Source organism: Cavia porcellus, unplaced genomic scaffold (genome assembly GCF_034190915.1).
Source record: "Cavia porcellus strain 051 isolate PalLab524CR breed Dunkin Hartley unplaced genomic scaffold, mCavPor4.1 scaffold_31, whole genome shotgun sequence".
In the NCBI taxonomy this organism is placed as follows: Eukaryota; Metazoa; Chordata; class Mammalia; order Rodentia; family Caviidae; genus Cavia; species Cavia porcellus.
The window spans coordinates 45,978,539-46,004,968 of NW_026947514.1; the positions used below are offsets into that span (position 1 = coordinate 45,978,539).

General features: G+C 35.4%; 1 protein-coding gene across 5 annotated transcripts in view; it reads left to right on the top strand.

The window, feature by feature from the left end:
- Ktn1 (kinectin 1) overlaps positions 1-26,430 on the top strand; it is a 113,497-nt gene that overhangs the window by 18,020 nt on the left and 69,047 nt on the right. For all 5 annotated transcript variants that reach the window (XM_013155243.3, XM_063241026.1, XM_063241027.1 and 2 more), the window contains exons 2-5: positions 14,276-14,829; positions 18,075-18,212; positions 19,642-19,812; positions 21,087-21,217. In XM_013155243.3, the coding sequence (XP_013010697.2) occupies positions 14,307-14,829; positions 18,075-18,212; positions 19,642-19,812; positions 21,087-21,217 (963 nt within the window). In that variant the 5' untranslated portion in view covers positions 14,276-14,306. The remainder of the gene's footprint in view (positions 1-14,275; positions 14,830-18,074; positions 18,213-19,641; positions 19,813-21,086; positions 21,218-26,430) is intronic.

Consider the following 26,430-nt stretch of genomic DNA (forward strand, 5'->3'; position numbering starts at 1 on the left):
GCCTATGCCTGTTATACCAACCAGTGCTTGGGTGGCTGACGCAGAAGGATTGCCACAAGTTCAATGCTAGCCATGACTAAGTAGTGAGTTCAAGGATAGAAGGATAGTCTAGCCTACAGAGACTCTGTCTCAAGAAACAACAAAACAAAACCTTTAAATGAGAATTAACAGTGTCAGCTATTATTTTATATGCCCACACTAAAAATTCACTTATTTTAAAGCAAATAATTTTTATTTTTAATTGGGAGAGAAAAGCTCATATTGGTACATGTGGACAATCCAAGTTAGTTTTTAAAAGTCAGTCTGTGCAGTTAATTAGTTAATTAATTAATTTGGTTTTCTGAGACAGGATCTTCTTTATGTGTAGCCTAGATTGGCCTTGTAGTTGGTGATGGTCTTGCCTCATCCTTCTGAGTACTGGGGTTGCAGGAATGCACCACAATACCTGATTTCATTCAGTGTTTTAATTTATACTTTAAAAAAATACTAGTTGGGGGTGTGGCTCAGGGTAGACCATTAACCTAGCATGTATGAGACCCGAGTTCAATCCCCAGGATGGAGGAGGGAAAACATACTAAGTTTTGCTTAACATTATATAAGTAAAATGAGCTCACAGTAAGAAAATACAAACATTCAGAAGGATACAGGGTGAAAAATGACCATGAAGAGTACTCAGATGTCACCACAGAGTTAGTAAGTTTGCTATGTCCCTCTCAAGGGTTTTCTGTGTGTGTGTGTGTATGTATTCTCTTGCAAAAGAGAATTTTCTTTGTGTGTGCTTTATTTAAAATATATTTTGAATGTCTTCGCATATTGCATGTGAAACTATTTCAACCTTTTTTAGTCATTTCCCTAATACTGGGCACAAGATTCTAATTTTATGAAGTTGAATTGCTTACAGTGAACATGCTCAAGTAGGTTTTTGTATTTGTGATTGTGTCTATGGCATAAACTATTAGGAAAATAATTTTCTCTTGAAGAGGATGCACTATTTTTATACTTTGAGGCTTTGCAGATTTCTCTTAAAATTTGTAATAGTTATAGTCAGACTGACTTTATGAGAGTACTGATATTCATACTCTGGCTATGCCTTTAAATACTTGCTAACTAAAGTGAAAAGATTTAACATCCACAAACATAAAATCTTTAGTGGCCTTTCAGAGGTATAATCAGTACAGTGTAATGAACTACATGTGTTCAGAATTTGCGGTACTGATCTTTTCCTGTATACACTGGGAAACACCTACCAGCTTGGGGCCTAGGTATGTGTATTGATTATTTCCCGAGTTTACTAGCTCCCTGGTGATCTTCACTGCACCTTCTTGCCTTGTACCCTAATTCCAGATAGGGTGTATACTGTTTTAATATGCCTGTTTTAATGCTACTGAGGCTGCATTTTAAAAAATGTAGTCTTGGTACAATTTTGGCCAGATAATGGTGGTGCTTGCTTATAATCTCAGCCTTTGGGAGGCTGAAGTAGGAAGATTGCTGAGTTTGAAGTCAGCCTGGGATACAAAGTGAGTTTAAGGCCTACCTGAACTGCATAGTTAAACCCAGTGTCAAAAAAAAAACTCGCCCCAAAAAGAAAAAAAGTACTATTTTTCTCATTAAATTTTCTCAAATTTTAGTGATACTTGTAAGGCAACCAGAGTTTTGTAATTTTTTTAAAAATTAGTTTTGCTTTGTTATAGGTCTTCTGACTTTAGTCAGTTATTTTTGCTGTAAAATCTATTTTCTCAACTAAGTTTACCAGTCTTTTTCTGTTAAGGTTCTGAGTTTTATATGAGACACAAGAAAAGCTTTACAAAACATTATTTTTAAGTGAAAAAAGTATTATTGTGCCTTTTCCTTTATCTCTGTTATAATGTAACTTTTAAAATCTTGATCTGTATGTACTTGGCATGGGGGCTTAATTTCTTTCCCAAATAGCTCTCATTTGTGTATATCCTATTGATTTGAAGTGACACTCTGATAATATACTAAACTTTGGCTATTTCTGTTGCCTTTGTATGGCTATTGTTGGGCAAAGTTGTAAATATTCTTGTTTTTATAAGGCAAACTTTTTCAGTTGTTTAGCTTTAGAGTCATTTTGGATAGTATGCATTTTCTTTTTTTCTTTTCCTTTTTTGTTTATTTGCTTTTTGATACAGAATCCTGCTGTGTAGTTCAGGCTGGTCTTGAACTCACTATGTGGCTCAGGCTGACTTCAAACTCTTTGACAGTCCTCTTGCCTCAGCTTCACTAATGCTGAGATTACAAGCATCCACCACGTGAATGTTTTACATTTCTTGTGTGTGAAATGATGTTTTAATTATTAGTTTCTTCCTGAATGCATGCACAAGTAATCATTAGTTTTTTTTTTTACTGAGTAACCTAAGGCAATGCACCCAAGATTATTTTACAGTGTTGTGTTCAGCTTTAATATCTTAGCCAAACTTCCTAAGGTATACATTTTTGTGAGTGGCAGATTTTGAAGTGATTTTTCTGTTTGCTGGTAAATTTCATTGGGGACAAGCATCAGTTATTGGAACAATACTATGTTCTACTATTGGACATTAGGACATTAATAAGGTTAGGGTAGAGAGAAGACCACAAAGAGAAATTATATGGACGTAAGATTTTGACTCAAAACTAGAAATTTATGTTTAATATCTTTCTGAAAAAAATACAAAGAGTTTATTGGAGTCACCCCGGTTCCATCCAATGTCTTATATGACTAGTTGGGTTAGATGGCCTTTTGTAACTCAGAAATCTTACCAAATGTCAAAGCAGATCAGAATTAGAGATTTTAGAGGGTAAGAAAGCTTATGTACACAGTAGAGCTGTTTTACATTATTGGTATAAATTTCATGTTCTAATGTAGTTTTTGAACAGTTTTGATGACCTATATTCTTTTGTCTTTGGAAACTGATTTTATGTAGATTTGAAAGACTGAGTTTTTAAACACAATTATTAGGAGCTGGGCATGTAGCTCATTGGTAATGTGTTTGTGGTTAGTATGCTCGATGCTGTGGCTCTGAGTTCTGTCCCCACCCCTACCTGCCAGAAAAGTTACTAATATTCTTGGAATTAAGTGTTCAGTTTGTCTTAGCCATCAAAAATTAGGTTCCTTTATAGAATTAACTTTTAGCTATCGTATCTCTTATGTAAGTATCTGTGAATGAGTAGTAGTGCCTTTTCCTGAGAAAATGGGCTGGTGTGCGTATGGTGAGTAAGCAGGAGGCTAACTGGTAAGAATGTGACATGCAGGAGCTGCCAACTATGCAGTTCCTTTTCACTTTCTTAGAGAAAGTGAAATTTTTTTTTTTTGGTACCAAGAATTGAACTCAGGACTTTGCACTTGCCAGGCAGGTGCTGTGCCTCTGAGCTATATATCCCTGGCCCTGATTTATCTATTCTTAAAAAGGAAGAAACTAAACTTGATTAAAAAATAGAGAAGTTTGAAGTGGTGCAACAGGGAGAAAAATTAAATTGCGTTCTTCACTGCAGATTGTGGTAGCAGTTCTTCAGAATGGGATATTGCTGAAATGATGAGTATAGTAGGACATGAATGATAGAAGTAACTTTTATAGTTTAAAAGGAGGACTTACACAACAGCTTTGAGATTTCAGTGTAGTCTGTAAAGCTAATTTGAGAAAAGATGTAAATGAGAGTTCCCATCTTAGGGACTTTAGAGTGTGATTTAATACATTATTTTGTTTTTTGGTTACTTCGAATCTTTTTTCTCTTTATTTTAAAGATAATGTTTGGAGACACTGTACTTTTGGGATAGTAACTGACAGAATAGGAATTTAGGTGACTTTTGTATTTCGATGGTATTTCAGAAAATGGTTAACACTTTGCCTGGTTTTCTTGTTGGATTATGTTTTTCATATTTGTAGTGTTGTTTAGTTTTAAAAAATTTTACTGCAGATGTAACATACTTGTAAACATTTTAACACAAAGGGGTCTATAAAAAGAATCAATCCATTCACTTTTCTTCAAGTACTTTATACATATATACAAAACATTATCTGGATAAGACAGGCTGCCATCTATCTCATAGAATTATGTGTAGGTGTACATGGTGAATAACTGCTCTAAAATTTTAGGGGAACTAGCTGTAGGCATAGGACCACATTGATACCCAGGCTAGATTTTTTGTTATCCTGGCTAGATTTTTTTGTTCTAGTTGATAGATGCTATATACTTGCTCTACTCCTAGATCACAAATTCATTTAAAGTCATTGAGTCTACTTTTGAGCATTGCTCAGCATTCTACTGTCAGCTTTTTAAATTTATGTGGAGAATAAAAAATAAACATGATTATTATAAGAAATTCATTGATATAATAATTATATTATTGTATTTTGTAGGACCATTGACACCACCTTTTTACCCTTGCAGCTAATAACTTTGTTTTTCAGTGGCACGGGCCTGAGCAGGGAGGAGCCCTGAAGCCTCAGGAGTTTGAGCTAAGTTTGGGCAAAAGAGTGAGGCCCCAGCTCAGAACAAAAAAACCTTAAATACCACCCTTCTTTATTTTTCTGTAGGTGAGTTGAATAAGCCAATGTCGTTCACTACGTTTTGTTTCTTGAAATTGCCTCTTGACTGTCACGTACCATCAGTGTTATCTTTCTATTGGATTATTTTTGTCAGCATGTGATCATGCCATAATTTCTCTTTAAAAATCAGTAAACAAAAACTTCTAACTTCAAGTTCTCTGTTTTTCATCTCATCACTGCATCTTTTCACAGGAAAACTACTGCAAGTATTTGTCCACACACACTGGAGTTCTAATTCTTGAATGCATTTCAGCTTCTCACTAGCACTACTCTACTGCTCTGGTCAAAGTTATCAATGATGTCTATGTTGCCAACTCCAAAACCCTATTCGCAGTTTTCATTATACTTTACTTACCACTACCATTTGGCACTTTTTTCATGTAGCATCCAGGATAGTATGTTACTGATTTTCTTCCTGCCTCTCCTTTGCACATTGTTTGTCTTCCTTTTATTGACTTGTTCTGTGGCACACTCCAGGGATTTGATCTTTATGCCCATTCCTCTGATAACTTTATCCAAGCTAGGATTTGAAGTATAATCTGTATGATGAATACTTCCAAATTTGTATTATCTCCTGTTGCACAACTCCACCTACTTAAAATTTAACTCCGATACTCACCCCCCAATCATACCCTTTCCATGTTTCTCCATCTCCATAAAGGACAACTTCATTGTTTTTCGCTTGGTCTAAAAGCTTTGGAATTATCTTTGGCTTTGCTTATTTTCTTATAACTCACATCCAATATGTCAGCAAACCATCTTGCCTCTGCCTTCATAATGTATATAGATTCTAAATGCTATTTATTACCTAACCTGCTAACAAATTGATCAGCTCTAGATTATTTCAGTTGTCTCCTAACAGTTTTCCCTGCTTTGACTTTCTCCTTAACCCTTCCTACTCAAAATTCTCCACTGGTTTCTCTTATTACTGAGTTTACTAGACATAGTCCTCCCAATAACGTGTGTCAAATGCTGTGTTTTTTAAATAATCCCCTTAAACTCCTCGCTTTTTCCTCATGTTCATTCAATAGGAACCTTATAGTCCTTATTGCCTGTTTTTCAGTGATGTTCCTCTCTTAGGATCTTTGTGCTTTTCTCTTGTCTCATAGGGTTAGGTACGGATAGTGACTTGACCCTGCTGTCTTTTTTCAAATGACATTTTTAATTGAAAATTCTCCCTAACCATTTTGTTTAATATCAAACTACTGTTATTCCTATGCTCTGTTCTCTTCACTCTTGGCTCCATATTTCATTTTCATTTACTGTATGTATATTAATTACTAGTTCATCTTCCCCTTAGTACAGTATTAACTCTTTAAGTTCAGGATCTGTGACTTTTTTACTGTTATCTATTCAAAACCTCCCAGAATGGTGGTGACATAAAGACTATTGTGGAAGACATATACATAGACATGATTTGTGCTGAATTATGAAGGACAGGGGAAAGTAGAAAAGGACAAGAACATTTTTAGATTTGCTACCAGGGAGAAGTTAAAGTACTTTATCTTGAACTTTAGAAAGTAGCTCCTTGAGTTTCTTAATTAGAACCCATAGTTGTTTCCTACCAACTAATACTTTGATTGTGCTTTATATTCTTCAAAATCATATCTGAATTTTTCAGACATGAATTATCTTTCTTACTACTTCTTGTGGTTTCTGGCATCAAACCAGGACCTTGAATATGTTACATAAGCACTGTATCTTTGAGCTAACCCCAGTCTCTATTTTGGGGGGGAAAAGGGATCTCATTATATTACCCAGGCTGGCCTTGAACATCTGAGCTCAAGTGATCTTTCTGCTTTTTACCCTCTGAACTACAAGTGTCACCACCATATCTGGCATTATTCCTATATTCTTGATTTTAGAGAGAGATTGATTTCATTATTTATGGAATCTGCCAAATTCAAAGCATGGGGTTGGTCTGTTTACTCACTTTTAAACTGGCAGGATCTCACTACTAAAAGTGTGGATACCACGTTTTAGGGAGTGCTTTTGTCTTGTTAGTTGTTCTATCCAAGTATTTCTGTCTGCTTTAATTTCATCAGATTTATGTGAACTGTTGAAGTAATTGCACTTGGTGTCACTGAGCCTTTGTTAGGTTTTAAATTTTGATCATTTTTATTTGGTCATTTTTTCAATCACTAATTCAAGTCTGCCTACTTTTGACAGTTTCTGTTCTTTGCTAATTTTTCCAGTTCCCTTTTACCTCTATCTGATAACATGTTACAATTATTCCAAAATCTTGCTGTGTGTGGTGGTGCACTGTGCTAATTCCAGCTGTTAGTGACTTAGGGAGACCCTGTGTCAAAATAAAAAATAAGGAAAGGGCTGGAAATGTAGCTCTTTGTGAAGGCCCTGGGTTCAACTCCTACTACGGGGCTGCGGCAGGGGGGGGGGGACCCAAGATCTTCAGTCTTTCAGGGTCTAATTCTGTAACTTATTTTTGCTTCTTATTGTTCATCGTGGTTTATCACATGTTCTCAGTTTGGGTTGTGGATTGGTACCTTGGAAATGAGCTTTGACAGTCTTGAGGAGCTTGGCTTGAGGGAGCATTCCACCAAAGAGGGTACACTTTTGCTTCTGCCACCTGCACTCTGGGCACCACCAACTTGGGACCAATTGCATCTTTTGGCTTGACATGTTTAAAATCAGGCAAATAGTTTGGACCCTAAATAGTTGGGAGGGAGAAACCTGTCAATACCAATTTTTAGGACACAACCTAAGTGAAGGCAGTATTGGAACCAAAAACCAAGACTCTTCTATCAGGTTCTGACCTAGATCCCTGATCTTCCAAATGAGTGTACAGCGAGGTTTAAATAAATTGAGACAAGTTATATGATTTTAGGGCTCCAGGAGGGTCAAAACCCTTTAGTTGAGCTCAAGACTCCAATGGCTAAAACAAAGACTTCTCTGAGCCGCGCAGTTTATTTATTAGGTCCAACAACAAGGGGTGGGGAAACTCAGGAAAGTGCAGTCAATGAGCAGGACCTTGGGAGTCACTTCAAGGTCTTTTCCAAGTAATGAATCAAGTCAATTCAGTGAAACTGTCTTATCATGAATACATGGTGGGGATGAGACTGTAGGAATAATTCCAGCTGCAGTCTCTATCTTGTTAATTGGGGTTGGAGCTAAGTGCCCACAGCTGTGGCCTTATCTTGCCCTTTGAGGTATCTCTGGCCTCACAGGCCCCTACAGGCCTCAGCCAGGACCAGTGACTCATAGAGGTTCACTTATTATAAATCAGCTCCCATCGCCAGGCAAGGGGCCTAGGCCTAGAACAGATTCACAGATAAACATAGAAAGCCAATTAGTAAAATTTAAATCCTGCTCAGAGCTGCCTCGTAGTGGTCTACAACATCGTGACTTTATTTTAATGCATCATTATAGTGTTATGTACCAGTCTTATTAAGATAATTTACCTTATGCTCAGGATATATCTGAAGCTTACTTTGATTGTTAGCAGCTGTATAACGATTAATCTTTAATTTTGGTAGTTCATAAAATATTGAATATAATTCTGTTGTGAAATGGAAATCTAATTGATAATAAGACGCTATCTTAACAGCATGGAATACTGCTAGATGAATTGCTTTTCTTGAAAACTGTTGACATCAGTTTAAAAAGAAGTCAGTGTAAGATTTATTGAGAGTTTAAAGGACAGGAAGCATGGTACCAATGGTGACATGTTTGGAATGTGAAATACGTCAATTCAAGGTGATAAGATTGCAGATTTTGTTTTTAGTTATGACCACTATTTTCATAAAGAACCTGTGATAGTGATTTTCAGCTCAGGTTTCACAGCTATTCTTAGCAATATTTTAACTACGTTGTGCATTGAATAAAATGGTAGCGCGTGTATGTGTTATTTATTAAAACAATATTTGTTTAGTGGTCCAGACAACATTGTTTCATAGGAACTTTTAAGAGACCTTGCATTCTTGGATTAAAAACTACCTTTTCCTTAATTAATTGATATGTAAATGTGTATTTTGGTAAATATGCCTTCTTGTATGTTTTTGGTATCAGTGAATGTAGAGTGACTTTCCTATGTTCAGATTTCAGTCTTGAATTTTGATTTGTTAAGTTTTCTAATAGTTCTCTCAAGTCGTCCCAACTGTATTGATACAGGAAAAAAAAATTGTCAAATTACTAGGTTGTGTGTGTATGTGTGTGATTTGTTTAAACACTCAAGGAAATCAGCACACAAGGAAGGGTAACTGACATACCCCAGTAGTAAGAAAATAGAATTAAAAATTTTTAATCAAACTGTTTCATTTTTTCTTTATAATGTGTAGGCAACAATTTTTAAAGAAATTTAATATAATACATACAGAGTACTTAAATTGCTGTTACTATGTGAAAGACCGATTAAAAAGTTCAACAGCATTAAAATATTTGTACTCATTCCCTTCAAAAAGGCTTCTCATTTTCTTCTGTATAGTCTCAGACTATGAATATATAATTGTGTTCAACATAAGATGCTTTTTGTTATGTATTTTGCTGTATTACAGTCTTAACTATTTTAAATAGATATATGTAGATCACCCAGACCGAAGTAATATTATTGTTTTACCATTAGCATCAGTGTGTTCTTTCTTATATATATATAGCTTTATCCTTTGGTTTTAAAGCAGCTTGATTGAAATTCTGGTAATTGTCTCTAGATAAAATTGTCATTAAAATTTTGTGTTTCAAATATTTATGTTAATATAAACAGGTTTTGGCCTTCTGAGGCATGTATAGAATTCAACTCAGTAATGTAACCTAAGTTTTGTAAGTACCAGTGTATATTATAGGAGAACAAGTGAATAGAATTTTAACATTGGTTGATTAGACTCCTTTTTTTTTTCTTCTTTTTTTTTTTTTTGTTCTGTTTTGTGTTTGTTTGAACCCTGAGCCTCACATATGCTAAGCAACTATTGAGTCACAATACTATTCCATCTGTGTTCTGTTATGTTACTGTTTTTGGAGTTCTGTAGAGTAGTGCAAGATGAAAATGATAGAGCTTGAGAGGGACACCATCAGTTCAAATGAGACTACCCCCTATTTTAGAGAAACACAAGTTCACCAACAGTCACCTTAGGACTGAGGATACGTCACCAGGCCACATCAAGCCCCCTTTCTCTGACCCACTCCTTCAAACAGCCCCCCCAAGAAACTAAAACAAATCCTCAGCCTGTAAAGAGACACCTTCTCTGTTCTGCCTGTGCAGAGATACCTTTTAGCTTTAGCAATAAACCTGCTTGGATTGTTGAATTCATGTTCCTTCTTTCCCACTCAAAAACTCATTTCTATTCCAGAGCCTGTTTAAAGCTGGGATTCATATACATGCTTCAGGAGTCCAGAAACTTGAAATTTGTAAATATTAGAGAATATGTATACTTTCCTTAAGAAAAAGGATTGGTAACTGTCATCAGTTTCTTGAAGGATTTATGAGCAAAAGATAAGTGAGACTAGAGATTAGTATGAAACATGGCTTGAAGTAGTTTTAGTTTGACTTCTTGGGATCCTGTGGCTATTTTCCCTCCTGTTTTACCTGACTGCGAAATCCTTTTCCTGTTGAAATCTACTATGATTGAGTTGTGATATGGTGAAAAAGTAATTAATATCATAGAGAGCTCCTGTTTATATGGGAGAAATCATTAATATTTAGTGATTTTTGCCTTTGTCAACTGTTAAAAGTAGAGCCTCTGTTCCATGTTGTCAACTCATCATACATACATTAAATTGCCTATTGTGGATGTAGAAAAATGTAATGACATAGTTCCTGTCATCTAAAGTTAAACTGTCTTTGTTTCAGCCCTCTTTTATTTTTTCATTGCCCCTTCCTCTTTTAAGTATCTTCCTGTTTTGTTTTGTTCTGAGTTCCCCTGTATTTCACTGCTGGTATCCCTCTTTATCCTTTTTGCTTTTTGTATAACTCTGTTGCCTGTGGGTATCATGTAAATTTGAGGTGTATTAATTGATATGGTTATTACTAAGATTTATATTGTCACTCAAAAATAAAGTATTTCAATTAGTTGGGAGACTAAAACAGGTAGATGAGATACTTCCTCAAAAATTAAAGTTGAGAGGGGAGAGACAAGGATGTAGTTTAGTATGAACACACTGAATTCATTCTCCAGTTCCACAAGAAAGCAAAAACAAAAAGCTGTGATACCCAAGGAATTGAACTTATGCTAATTTTCTGTTCAACAAAGTTTATAATGTTAAGATAAATCAGACTGTACCCTTAATTCTGACATACATTTTTATATATTGATCTTTAGTTATAGGTAATATGTTTTGATCATACTAGTAAAATTATGCATTTGACTTGGAACAGAATTGAACAGAAAGTCTATGGTTTTAATAGATGTATTTTGAGTAGATTCTGATGTCACACATATGTCTTCAGTTTTTATTTAATGTTATAACGTACATCTTTATATGTGCTTTTTTAACAAGTAAATTTCTTAGCATGAAGAATTAGGATTGTTAGGTTAAAGGAATGAAGCATTTTCTTGATTCTTAATGTTAGGCCCCTCTAAATGCAGATTGAGACCCAGATGAGCTCAAGTGGAGGGAAATTGACTTATATGAAGGGAATCCCATGCAAGTCCAAAGACAAGAAATGTGATACCTCGAGGTCTGTACGGAGCCTGGAAAAGGAAACTAGAAACTAATCAGAACCTTTGGGGAATCAGTGTTTCATTGCTCTGTGGTTTCGTGACGTTTCTTTCCCCTAAATATTTGCTGCTTTTCTATACTTGTGGTCTTTACTCTGCTTGATCATAGATTATGCTTTCCTCTGTTCTAGGTTTGCATAGGGCTTCTGCTTGTTTCATCAGGCCTTTCTGATTCTGACTTGATGTCTTTTTTCAGTGTGTATCTGCTGCTAAATCCCATAGCCTCATCTTCAGATCCATGGGTAAGGATGGGATAGGGGTGAGGGCCTTTAAGAAGGAGGTTGCACAGCAGGAGGTGAGTGGTGGACAAGCTAACTAAACATCTGGTTCCCACTGCTCCCCATCACTTGGTTGACAGCCAAGAGCTCTGCTCCTTGGCAAGATCAACAGCACCAGTAGATTCTCATAGGAGCCGGAACCTTTCTGTGCACTGGACAGGAAAGGGATTTAGGTTGGTGCACCTTATGATAGTCTGATGTAGTAATAAAGTACACAGTAATAATAGAAATAAAGTGCACAGTAAATGTAACTTGCTGGAATCTCCTGGAACTGTCTCACCAGCATTTCTTCACCCATACCCAGCCTTGATGGAAAATTGTCTTCCACGAAACTGGTCCTTGGTGCCAGAAAGGTTGGGAACAAGCTGTCTGATTCATTGTTTTGTCTTCATTCTCCCCCAGCCAGGTGGAACAGCCCTGTGTATCCTCTGGATGTTACATTTTTTAAAAAGCAAAGAACCCTAGTTTTTAAAGTATTCTAATTGACCTACTGGTCAATTTAAGCACAGTAAAATCTGTCTAACCAATTAGACTAGATAGTTCATGTTAATGTGAATTGTCAGGGAAGAACAACTTTCCTTAAGTTAACTTTCCTTAAGTATTTTGTTAGTGCACAGTTCCTTTTGTCCTTCAGTTGTGTTATTCTTGTAAGTCAGGAGTTGTGTTAATGCTGTTTAAAAATTGCTTGTGGGTATGCAACGTGTTAAATATTTCAATCGCAAAGTTTAATAGTATGTTGAACAAATAACTTTGTTCAGGTTATTTGTCTCATTTCTGTTTTCAAACTTGGGTCATTGTTGATACAGCTTGAATCAAGCATGTTCTGCATTTTAAAATGGGTTATAAATTAATTGAAAAAGACAAAGTTAAATATACTAAACTCAAGTTCATTATGTTAATAATACACCTATTTCTTCCTTGGTTAACAGACAAGTGAGAATAGCTTTGTCTTACAAAATTGTAAGTTCTGTTAAAATGGTTCTGGTGAAGCCTTGTGTTCAGTAATCTCAGATTTATTCAACCTGAAAAGCATATTTTCTAAGGTTTAAAATAACAATTCCCATACATACCTATTCATATACATACAGCTTTTCCCCGCCAAAAGCAAAACTGGGGATCAGATTTAGAGCCTCACTCATTCTAAGCAAGTGCTCTAGAGTAGAGCAACTTCCTAGCTTGTTTTTATTTTGAGAGAGGGTCTTGATATATTGCCTACCTTACCTCAAATTTCCAATCCTCCTATCTCAGCTTCAGAGTAGCTAGGATTAAAGGTGTGTGCCACCTTGCCCAGTGGAATTTGTTGTTTTTTACTTTTACCTGTTTTAAAGACTTCCTTGTCTTAGTTACTTTTTTTGTTGCTGAGACAAAATACCCAGCACCCAAAGGTAAAGGAAGAAAAGTTCATTGTAGCTTATAGGATCCTGGCTCCAAGGCAGGGTGGCATGCAGAGGGGCATTACAGAGGAGAAACAGTTCATTGTGGGCAAAAGGCAGTGAAGTAGTGAATAATCAGCAAGCAGCAAATGGGAACAGCAGCACTTTTTCTGTCCATTACATTTTATCCAGGCTGCGTACCTTTAGGATGGGTAGCAGTTAGCCCACTGTGGGCCTTCCCATTATCCACAACCAAAACTATGCCACATCAGTCAGTGGATTCATTTAGTAATCACACATTGGACCCAGCCACCTCTGACTGCATAAAGGTTTGGAGGGACATCTACTCAAGCTGTAACACTTATACATTAAAACTGCAAAAGTTAAGTGTCTTAAATTTTCTTTACCCTCAGTATGTTCTTGGATTTAATTATATCTGTGTTAAACATCTTTTTTCTACAACATATTTTGGATGCCTACAGAATATAAGCCAACTGGAAGTGGGGGGATAATACTGGGAATTTAATGCAGGGCATTTTTACTGAGCTATATTCCCAGTCTATTTACTCTTCTGATACACGTTCTTGCTGATTAGGCTTGAATTTGTGATCCTCCTGCCTTAGTTTTTCATAGTGCTAGAATTACAGGCCTACAACTCCATGCCTGGTTTATAAGGCACTTTTATATGGTTTATGCATTCTTACCGGAATACCAGTATCTAAAATCTGAAGATCAGAATTGAAAAAATAATCTAATTTTAATTGATCTTAATGCTGCATTCTAATACTTTGATTTTGTGTTTATTGTATTTCTAAATCCTTGATGTATCTTATAACAACATGAGACTGAGTCTTACAGGAAAGGATATGCTGGCAGTTACTGAATGGTCTTAAATCTGTAAATGAAAGAATGAATCACCACTATTTTTTTCCATTAAAAATTCAGTACCGTAGTGAATACGCAGTGTGTTGGTACTTTTTTACTTTCACATATAGTAACTGTCAGCATTATGTAATAAAGAAAAAAGATAAATATTAATAAATTATCCAAAGTGTACCTGAAGTTGTAGCTCAGTAATAGAGCACATATGTAGCATGCATGAGGGCCTGGGTTTGATCACCACTGCAACACATTCACATACCAAAGTTATTTGGGAAAAACATTTTAATTCTCTTCCATTAGGATGTTTTCCCATGATTTCAAAGTGAAAGACTGCTTTACAGACACTGTTGCCACTCTTCTTCAGAGTATGTTTGAATTGTCGGCAGGATAATCAAGTGTGTGATTTGAGTAACAAGCCTGTTATTTGCCGATCAAGTTAATCTGAAATGCCATTTAAGGGAGTTGTAGATTTATAAAGTTAATTTTTATAAAACTGAAGTTGTTTCTTTTTCTTTTTGTCACTCATTTAGGTTTTTATAGGTTCACATTAACAAAAGCACCATGGAATTTTATGAGTCAACATATTTTGTTGTCCTTATTCCTTCAGTAGTTATTACAGTAATTTTCCTCTTCTTCTGGCTTTTCATGAAAGAAACACTATATGATGAAGTTCTTGCAAAGCACAAAAGAGAACAAAAGCTTGTTCCTACAAAAACAGATAAAAAGAAGGCAGAGAAGAAAAAGAATAAAAAGAAAGAAATCCAGAATGGGAACCTCCATGAATCTGATTCTGAGAATGTACATCGAGACTTTAAAGTATCTGATTCTTCCGCTGTAGAAGACGAGCAAGTAGTACCTGTTCCATTGAATGTGGTTGAAACTTCCTGTAGTATGAGAGAAAGAAAGAAGAAAGAAAAGAAACAAAAACCTTTACCTGAAGAGCAGGTCATCAAAGAAAGTGATGTATCAAACGTTCCTAGCAAAACAGTAGAATCTGTCCTAGTTACAAAGCAGCCTACTCCACCCTCTGAAACAGCTGTCTCAAAGAAGAAACCAGGGCAAAAGAAGCCTAAAAATGGAAGCGGTATTGTGATCTGCTTAACTTTATTATATGATATTTGTGTTGAGTCTGAAACCAAGATGATTATTTTAACTGTATGATTACTTTTGTTAATAATGATTGCTAATAGAAATTAGTAATGGCTCCATGAATCAGCACTGTAAACTTTATATTATAAATATGAAAAATAACTTTAATGGAAATTTATAAATCATGGCTGGTTATTTTCCTAAAAGTACTAAGGATTTGGAGTTACTAGGAATTAGAAACTTCTACATTTATTTCAATTCATACTTTCTAATCAATGTGATAAGAATTAAAGATGAATAGATAAGATTATTTCTCACCCTTAATTTCACCCTTAATTAATTTTGTAAACATTTGTCATGTCTTTTATGCTAGGCATTGTGCCTGATGTTAGGGTTGCAAAAATGAATAGTGCCTTTTCAGGGGAGTCTGTACTTAGCTGTAGACACACTAAAATGTCATTATAATTTTAAAAATTTATGTATAATCTAGGTATGTCTAAACCATTAGAGAAGTTCTGAGGCAGGCTATTTAGACATGTAATGCTAGAAATTAAAGTTTAGATAGGTGCCAGCTAGATTTTTGGGGTGGATAGGTAGAAGTAGGATAGGATATCAAAGATAGAGATGTTCATTGGTCTATTCAATCATCCATATTCATTGAGTCCATTTCCATAGGTTCAACCAATTGTGGATTACATATACTCAGTAAAATTGGATCTGTATTGAAAATATATAGACTTTTTTCTTGCCATTATTTCATAAATGATACAGTATTATAATACTTTATATAGCATTTACATTATAGTAGGTATTATGAGTATTGTAGAGATTATTTAAAGTAAAAGGAAGAATATATGCAGTTATATATAAATACCACATCAATCTGGGTGGGACAGGAGCATCTGTAGATTTTGCTTCAGGGGAAGGGGTTCTGAAACTAATGTCCACGGATGTTGAGAGATGACTACATTAGAAAAGAATTGAGAAATGGCAAGGAATGTGATGTGTGACTGCAGACAGTGTGCTTTGGATGAAAGGACTTACCATTTGTCTGTCTTAGTGTTGACTTGTTTATATTGAATTCACAATATTTATATGCCAGTTGTGACCAAGCATGATATTAGAGAAATAGATTAAGTACCATATGTTTTAGGCAGGGAGTATATGTAAATTAGTAACAAAATGTTAGTTTTGTAGAAAAAATCTGCGTAAAGTCTGGAAGAAATGTAGAGACCAAAGCCAACTCTTGATGTGTGGGGAGTAAGAGACTTTAATGGAGGAAGCAGTCCCTAAACTGAGTCTTCAAGACTGAGTCTCTTTATGCATGTAGTGGGTCCCATTCCACACTGACAGAATGTTATATGTAAAGGCCCAGAAGTACAGGATTACAGTATCATTGAGCCATAAAATACAATGTAGAGAACAAAACTGAAAAGTTTTTGTGTGCCATCCCAGGATCTGGGACTATGGATTAGTCATTGTTGAAGATTTTCAAGCACATTTGTTATATAGTTAGATTTATATTGTATTTTAAACAGATTTCTTTGGCAGAACTTGTGAGGACAGACTTCATGGAATGGACTGTTGAACTATTTGGACTATTTAAAAGGTTACTGTAGTTTTCTACGGTTGAGTTGCAGACCTAAACTATGGCAGTAATAGAAGAACTAGAAAGTAAAGAGGTTTACAAAGTAAGAGTAACATAACTACCCTTAGGTAGGGAGATGGGAGATGAGAAGAGAGGATCAACACTGATCTTCCAAGATCTAAGTTAGGTCAGAATGTACAAGATGCAACCTAAGGTTACATCTGCCCTTCCTCCTGTTTTTTAACAACCTGTGAGCAGAGAGTAGTTTTTACATTTTAAATGGTTGGGGGAGGGGGCACAAAAGAATACTTTGAGAAATACGAAAATTATGAATCAAACTTCATTGTCTATAAAGAAAGTATTGAAATAGCTAGTAGGGGCTGGGGGTTTAGCTCAGCGGCATAAGCACCTGCCTTGGTGAGTTTGATCCTTGGTACTGATAAAAATTGAAAAAGACAAAAAAAAAAAAAAATAGCTAGTGATTCATTTACCTACATCTGGCTTTTACCTGCAGTGACAGACTTGAATAGTTGTGATAGCCTAAAGTGTTTACTGTTTGACCTTGACAGAAAAAGTCTTCCAACCCTTGATTAGTGCATGGTTGTTAGCATTAAGATGCAGAATATTGGAGGGAGTGAATACCAATGGAGAGGATTTCAGGTGCTTATGTGGGCCATGTACTTGAGAGAACAATTCTTGGTACAGTAGGATATGTAAATGCAGAGAGGAAATGTTGTATGAGATAATCAGAAGCCCAGAAGGCATAAGCACGAGGGTGGTACTTGAAGATCAGTGAGATAGATATTCAGTGGAAGTGGTTAATAAAGGAGGCTACAAAAAAATATGGTGAAGGAGAGAATTATAGGAACTAGCAGTTTTTTGTGTGTGTAAAATACGTATAGCATAAAATCTATTTTTAAGAGCATAGTTCTCCGGTGTTAAGTATTTTACATTTCATACAATAACCACCAGGCATCCCCAGAATTCTCTTGTTGTATACACATTAAACACCAAGCAGGAAATTTCACTTCCCTGTTCCCAGCTTGTTGAGGCTACCACCATTCTGTCTTTATGAATCCAATTATTCTGGGAGCCTCCTATAAGTGGAATCATACAATATTTGTGCATTTGTGACAGTTTTATTTCACGTAGCATAAAGGGGAGGAATTTGGAAGGTGAAAACCAACAGGATAAGATTCTAAAGAATAGTCAAATAAGGATTAACATATTTGTAGTGTATGGCATTTGGGACACCAGGCATCTGAGTTAATTCTTTCATGGAATAGGATAAATAAAAATCAGATTGCAGTTAGTTGAAAAACAATGGGTAGAAAAGAAAGTAAAGGTTATTTTTTTGTCAGTGTAGAAGGAAGTAGGTGTGAGGTTGGGAATTACAGTGGTGAGGAAAGGGCCCGTTTTAAATAGAAATTTGACTGTGCTAAGTAGTATTGTGAATTGGTCTAGAACGAGGTTAGAGGGGTAAATACACTGAGGAACATATGTCATGGAGTAAGAAAGAAGAAAAATTTACTGATGAGAAAACTAATAAGATTTAATGCTAATGCATTCTGAAAATAATTTATTACTAATTATACCTTTTCTGATGTGTTCATTGTTTGGTATGATTTTGTAAAAATTTGTATTCATTAAAGATGACCAAGATAAAAAGGTGGAGACTCTGATTGGGCCTTTGAAGAAGCAAGAAGCATTACCCTCTCACCAAGAGACTAAACATGAAAGTGGGTCAGGAAAGAAGAAAGTTTCATCAAAGAAGCAGAAGACAGAAAATGGTGACGTCTAGATATGTGTTTTATAAATGCTAATTATAGAGATATAATAGGATAGGGACCCTGGAGACATTATGTGCTTTTTAATTGCCGGTTTAGTGTGCTATAACAACTATAATTCTAAATGTAAGTGTAAAATTCTTTTTAGCCTTGTGGCTTTGTATTGCTTTGACAGTGTAAGTATGTGATGAAAACATTTGTCTGAAATTTTAAAATGGCAATACTTTTGTCTTTATTCTCATTGTTAACTTTGAAAAAATAGCATACAAACTCTATGAAGAGAAAAATGTTCCCAAAGTACTTGTACTTTTTATATTTCTTAAGATTATGCCTGAAGATATTTGCTGGATGCAGCATTGTCCTTCATTTCCTATTATTCTATAAACATTTCATATGTTAAGCATGCACATAAAAGTGACAGAGCAATATTTATTTCCAGAATTTTCCAGGGTATAAACTTAGGTTAAACATTAGTAATCACCAAATAATACTGGGCTGTCATATCAACTAGTACTATAAGATAGTAAAAATGGAAAAGGAAAAGGAGAACTTCTATTTGCATTTTATGACATCAACCATCATGTATGAGTGGAGTATTATTTGACTAGATAAAGTTAAGTATGTTAAGTTTTAAATAAAAGGATTACATGTGCACAAAAGGTTATTTTTTAAAAAGTATGAATAAGCAGAGATTTCCATCTATGTGTAAGTTTGTATGTTTTGCTAGCAGATAATCGGATATAACTTTTTGAGTTCTTTACATTAATAGTATTACAGGAAAGCTTTCTTTTTCCACTTTTGAATATTCTGAAAGTTTCGGCAAGCGTAGTAAGATGTAGTATGAAAATAAGAGCCATAACTATTAGAACTGAGAAAATATCTGCAAGGAACTGACTGCTTTTTGTACTTAGCATGTTATAGGAATTTAATTAAAAATTATCAATTACAATAAGAATTCAGCACAGTATCAACACAAATAAAAATTGTTTCCTTAAATACTAATGAAATACGACTAGACTTTTATATTAAAGCACAAAAATTGGGGCTGGGGATTTAGCTCAGTGGCATAAGTGCCCGCCTTGCAAGCGTGTGGTCTTGAGTTCGATCCTCGGTACTGATTAAAAAAAAAAAAAGACAAAACACAAAAGTTAAATGAGCTATCAAAAGAATTTCTAAGAAACTTGCAAATACTATTAGAGCAGCTATAGTGCCCATTTTTAGATGACTTAAATGGTTTGCTATAAAATAGTAATATTTAATTGATACTATTTGAATAAAAGTTTCTGCCTTGTTAAATGATGGGGTAGACATTTTAAATTGAACTAATATTGGAGATTGAGAAATAACTGAATTTATTGTTAAAGTGTGCTTGCATGTTTACTTTTTTTCAAAACCCCAAGTGATTTGTGATTTTGTTGAATTTAAATTGCAGTGTTGGTAGATAATCCCCTTATTCATTCAAGTACTTCTATTTCTCTGATGGATAATGCTAACTCAAATCTTGTGGTGGATAAGAGAGAAATTATTGATCTTGTTAAACCTGACCAAGTAGAAGGGATCCAGAAATCTGGGTCTAAAAAACTGAAGATTGAGACTGACAAAGGTAATATACAGAGTGTCTTAATTAGTTATAGTATAAAAATACATTTTGATGAAGTCAAGTACACTTTGTACTTGTGGTAAAAAGATTTGATAGTTTTCTACTCCATCCTTCTTAATTTTGTTGACTTGAACATTGGAATTTGACTTGCTTGAGATCCTATCGCTACTTTGGCAATCTTTCCCTGCTACTGTTACTTCCTGTGAGGATTTTTTGCTAGTTCGCAGCTGCTATTCTTTTTGGTGGTGGTGATAGTGGATTTTTAATGTTTTTTAGATAGACGACTGTGCATTTTTAGGTAAGGTTCACAGCAAAATTGAGTAGAAAGTAAAGAGTTCTTATATGCCTCTTACTCCACACATGGACACGCCTAAAAAACTTACAACATAATTGAAGTGTTTTAAACTCAGTGCTCATTTGGTCTAACGAATGGCAGTTTTTTTAGCAAAGGGAATTTTGTGCCTAATAGAAGCTCTGGGAGAATTTAGGGGCATGAATCTAAGAAATATTTAATTTGTGGGTTATTTTAATGTTAAGATTACATTTCATATTAGCTTTCCTATATCTGGGACACATTAATCAAACCCTGCAATTTAAAGAAGAGGTTTAATTTGGCTCATTGTTTTAGAAGATTCAGTCCAGGGCAGCTAGCAGTAAGGAGGAAACATAGAAAGGTGTGGCAGAGCAAAGATGTTCGGTTTGTAGTAGCCAGAAAGCAAGGCAAGGGAAATGGTGCCAAAAATCAGGGACAAGGCACAGATACAGACCCCATAATCATGCTTTTATGCCCTATGCAAACACACTTAGAAGTGTGCTTTGCTGATCCCCTAGATACTTACAGGCAATCAAATTGATAATCTACCTTTACAATCACATATATATATGTTTGTTCTTTGAAGAATAAGATTTCATTTTTATTTAATTATCTTAGAGCTTATTTTCTGGAATTTGGTTTATGTATGTCTCAGGATTATTAAAGTAAAAAGGATATTATAAATATACTCTGTATACTAGCATACTGTAGATGCTTAAATAATGTTTTAAGAGGTGAGGGCATACTGTTATTTTAGTACTCTACAAACTTCTAGGTAATGTAATTTTTCCATAATACATGGTAAATATTATTTCCCTCTTGACTGAATCATTTATTTGAGCAGAAGTGTAAATATTTTCTTTCAGTATTTTACTTTCTAGCCCATAAATGCTTGATATTTATCTTTTCTGAAGTTATTAGTTGTTATTTTCTAATTGCCGTCTCCTTTTCTTTTTTAATTAAGAAAATGCTGAAATGAAATTTAAAGATTTTCTTCTGTCTTTGAAGACCATGATGTTTTCTGAAGATGAGGCTGTTCGTGTTGTAGACCTACTGAAGGAAAAGTCTGGTGTGATACAAGATATTTTAAAGAAGGTAACTGTGTTAGTTACTTTTTTCTCAATGCTGAGATAAAATACCCGATACCCAAAGATAAGGAAGAAAAGGTTTATTTAGCTCACAGTCTGTGGAGGTTTCATTCCATATTGGCTCCACAACAGAGTGACACATAGCAGAAGGCAACAGTTCATGTGGCAGAATGCAGCAAAAGTATCAAGAGCGAAAAAGGAAGAGGGTTAGAGAAAACTCTGTCATATTGTATGTAGGCCACACCTACTTGGGTGGAGCACTCACCCTTAATCCCAGCATTGGACCATGAGTCAGTCACAAATGCTAGAAGTCTGCTTCCATGACTGAATGAGGATTTGGGGTAACATCTAGATACAAACCATAACGATAAGCGTATGTGTTTTTTGTTGTTGTTGTTATAGGCATGTTCATAAGCAGTAATTAGAAGTTCATCAAATAAGACTTCTACTAGAGCAGTTAGTTATTGTCTACTTCTGTCCTTAATATTTAGGCCACATAACCATATCTCAAAGTTGCAGAATGCCTTCAGAATTATTTCATATATTCATACTAATTAATGTGTGCTGATTTAGTCAGGAATCTTTTGGATCATCTGATGCTGTGACAAAAACCAGTTGCTTGAATAACATGATTTTTTAAAAAAAAATTTATTTAAAGAAAGAGTAAACAAAATAGAAAATGGGTAGAAATAATCCATACTTTCAAAGAAAAAATAAACCGTAAGAAATCACTAGTTGATGATTACAGATTGTCTTCTTACAAATAGTTGTTCAAGATACAAAAGTAAAACATATATAGTGGGGATTCAAACAGTGAGATTGCAACCAGTTCTGTTCAACTATCCAACAAAAACTTAGAAATATGGTTATCCTATACACTTAAACATACATGCAGTTATCCATATCTTCAAATATGTTGAGATTGAATAAACCCAAGCAGGCTAATATCACTCTGAACAAAGAATAATACTATTGCTGGGTTTCACATTATGACACTCCAGGATCAGCACTGGGTATTTTAGTGTCTCTTTTTCTTCAAAGTATCTGTTCATTTCATCATGTGTTATAAGGCCAGTTCTTGTAAACTGTTTATACGTTCTACACATTCATGAGTCTCTACATGTATTTCTATCCTTTCTATATTAGAGGGAGAAACAAAGCAAAGCAAGACAAAACAAAACATTCTGATAAACACATGAAACGAAAAAGACAAGTAAAACCACTGTACAAGAAGTTCTACCATGGTTTACTATATTGTCTCTTGTTATCTTCAATAGAATTGTCTATATCATCAGACATAGTAAAATTGAATATAGCAGTACATAATAATATTAACAAAAACACAACTTTGTAGATAGTATAAAACTTCAAAAACAGGTAGTAATCAAACCAGAATGGGTATTGTGAATCTTGTCATCTTCAGTGTAGTTGCCTATACTCAGACTTGATACTATCAATCATAACAATGTCAATAAAATCTGTTGATACCAAACAGCAGTCTAACAAACCAGATTTAGATCAGTCATGATAAAACAGTACAAGTTATACAAGGCTCCAGATTAAGTTAATAGGAAATTAAAGATGATTACTCTACTATATCCTGATAGTTGAGGGTAGCTGTCTATGCCCTCATATCTAGCGTAAGTAGACAAACCAGGGCAGAATAAAATCTGTCTAAGTAGAACACTGTGAATAATATGGATTTAAATTGTGATACACTATTAACAATACCTTCTGCTGTCTTTTTTAAGACTATTTCTTCCCTTTCACTCCCACAGGGTACACTGTGCATTTTTGGGTCTCACCAACACCCTGAGTTTTTAGACTGGGGGGCAACTTACCTAAGTTGTTCCGAACCTTCCCCCTCCTGGACTTGATCTTTAGTTGTATTCCTTTACCTATTAAAGCCTGTCTTTCCAACCTATCCACAATTACTGGTCTAGTTGCCCCTATTAGTCTCTGGTTCCCTGTCACATAGAGCATGGTTTTCTCATATTTGATTTTCGGTCCATATATCCTTTTTCAGGTTAATTATATTTCCTATAAAGAGCATCTTGGTGGACCCTACCTCCTGATCTACTCTGAGTGTGTTTCTCCTTTTTTCCTTTTTTTTTTAGTGTATTAAGGCCATCTATATTAGAGATTATAGCCAAGCTTCTTTGCCTCATTTCTGTTGTGCTCTTTTTCTGCCAATAGTTGTCTGCTTGTCTTCTTCATTCCACTTTCTGCTCCATTCATTGAGGCCTCTCTGCCACTGTTCCTGGAATTCTGATACTATTCTCTCTCTAGAATGTCCTTTAGTATTCTCTGTAGAGTTGGATCGGTGGTTGCGAACTCTCCCAGTTCCTCTTTGTCTTGAAGCATCTTGTTTCTCCATTAATTTCTAGAGACACTTTGCAGGATACATCAATCTGGGCTGCAGGTTATTTTCTTTCAGGGCTTAGAATACTTTGCTCGAAGCTCTTCTTGATTTGATGGTCTGTGTCGAGCAGTCTGCCATGATTTTGAGGGGCTTTCCTTTATAGGTGATCTGTTTCTTTTCTCTGATGGCTTTTAATATTCTGTTCTTATATTGAATTTCTGGGATCTTGATTATTATATGTCTGGGTGTAGCTCTGTTTTGGTTGTAGGGGGCTGGAGTTCTGTATGACTCATACATCTGAATATCATTTCCTTTTCCCATGGTTGGGAAATTTTCCTTAATTATTTCTGTAAATAGCCTTTGTAGTTCCTTTGTTTGTACCCCTGCTTCTTCATTCACATTCTTTATTCTTAAGTTATAGATCCTTTTGTCATCTTCTAGCCTTTATATTGTTACTACCTGTTTCCTTGTTATTTTTAAGAGATCTTTCCTTTCATGATCCCACATTGCAAACCTGTCTTCCAGTTTGGATAATCTATCGTTAGTTTCTTTCAAGCAGTTTTGCCGGCTTTCAATGGAGATTTTTATTTCTAGGTAATCTCTTTGAACCTGCTTCATGTATTCTGTGTTTTCTTTATATTCTTCATCAAATGGTTCTCTCCTTTTTTATGTGTTCCTCCCTTCTTTTGTCTGTATCTTCTTGAGAGGTGCTGAGCATTTCTTTTATTAATCTACTTGTATCTTGCTTTACTTGGTTAAATATTTCACTCTTAATCTCGTCTGTGAGGTCCTGAAGGTATTTCTTCAATGTGCACTGATGCTGTGTCTGATATTGCATGTTTGCTGTCCTCAATCTCTTGTATGTACCTCTCCTGGATCAGTGTTCTCAGGGTTGGGGCTGGGAACTTTTTCTTCTTGCTTCCTTTTCTCATATTTTTGGTTTCTTCCATACAGGCGTATATAGGAGGTCCCAGTCTCTTTCCTTGCTGGTTAAGGTTCTTCTGAAACATGCTGGCTAACTGATCCTGCCAACTCCAGTATGTTATTGAGGTGCAAACAGAGGCTCCTCCCCTTCGGTCAGTCAACCTGCTGAGGCTTTCACTGCATTAGTGTGTGCCTTTCATAGGGAATTGATTGGGGACAGCTTATTGGATGTCAGCCAGGAACATGACCAAGGCCAAAGCATACCCCACCAGTCTCATCTGGGAAGGGAACAACTGACTGAAGTCACTGCTGTTCCTTGTTCTTGCCAGTCCTGCCCAATTCCAAAATGTCCTGTTGGTGCCCCTTTCCTGTGGAAGGGTTTTATTCCTGGCACTCTCCGTAAGTCAATGCAAGTCCCTTGCCGGTTCGGATCTCTGTTGGGCTTGCTGACTTCGGACCTCAGTAGGGCTGCACTTTAGTGCCACTGCGTTTCCAGCAAGTCGAAATGACCAGAATTTGGACACGCAAGAGCACAGAATCTTAGCTGCCTCAGTAGTAACCCTGGGACTGCATGTTTGACTGGTTCTTGAAGTAGTTTTAGTTTGACTTCTTGGGATCCTGTGGCTATTTTCCCTCCTGTTTTACCTGACAGCGAAATCCTTTTCCTGTTGAAATCTACTATGATTGAGTTGTGATATGGTGAAAAAGTAATTAATATCATAGAGAGCTCCTGTTTATATGGGAGAAATCATTAATATTTAGTGATTTTTGCCTTTGTCAACTGTTAAAAGTAGAGCCTCTGTTCCATGTTGTCAACTCATCATACATACATTAAATTGCCTATTGTGGATGTAGAAAAATGTAATGACATAGTTCCTGTCATCTAAAGTTAAACTGTCTTTGTTTCAGCCCTCTTTTATTTTTTCATTGCCCCTTCCTCTTTTAAGTATCTTCCTGTTTTGTTTTGTTCTGAGTTCCCCTGTATTTCACTGCTGGTATCCCTCTTTATCCTTTTTGCTTTTTGTATAACTCTGTTGCCTGTGGGTATCATGTAAATTTGAGGTGTATTAATTGATATGGTTATTACTAAGATTTATATTGTCACTCAAAAATAAAGTATTTCAATTAGTTGGGAGACTAAAACAGGTAGATGAGATACTTCCTCAAAAATTAAAGTTGAGAGGGGAGAGACAAGGATGTAGTTTAGTATGAACACACTGAATTCATTCTCCAGTTCCACAAGAAAGCAAAAACAAAAAGCTGTGATACCCAAGGAATTGAACTTATGCTAATTTTCTGTTCAACAAAGTTTATAATGTTAAGATAAATCAGACTGTACCCTTAATTCTGACATACATTTTTATATATTGATCTTTAGTTATAGGTAATATGTTTTGATCATACTAGTAAAATTATGCATTTGACTTGGAACAGAATTGAACAGAAAGTCTATGGTTTTAATAGATGTATTTTGAGTAGATTCTGATGTCACACATATGTCTTCAGTTTTTATTTAATGTTATAACGTACATCTTTATATGTGCTTTTTTAACAAGTAAATTTCTTAGCATGAAGAATTAGGATTGTTAGGTTAAAGGAATGAAGCATTTTCTTGATTCTTAATGTTAGGCCCCTCTAAATGCAGATTGAGACCCAGATGAGCTCAAGTGGAGGGAAATTGACTTATATGAAGGGAATCCCATGCAAGTCCAAAGACAAGAAATGTGATACCTCGAGGTCTGTACGGAGCCTGGAAAAGGAAACTAGAAACTAATCAGAACCTTTGGGGAATCAGTGTTTCATTGCTCTGTGGTTTCGTGACGTTTCTTTCCCCTAAATATTTGCTGCTTTTCTATACTTGTGGTCTTTACTCTGCTTGATCATAGATTATGCTTTCCTCTGTTCTAGGTTTGCATAGGGCTTCTGCTTGTTTC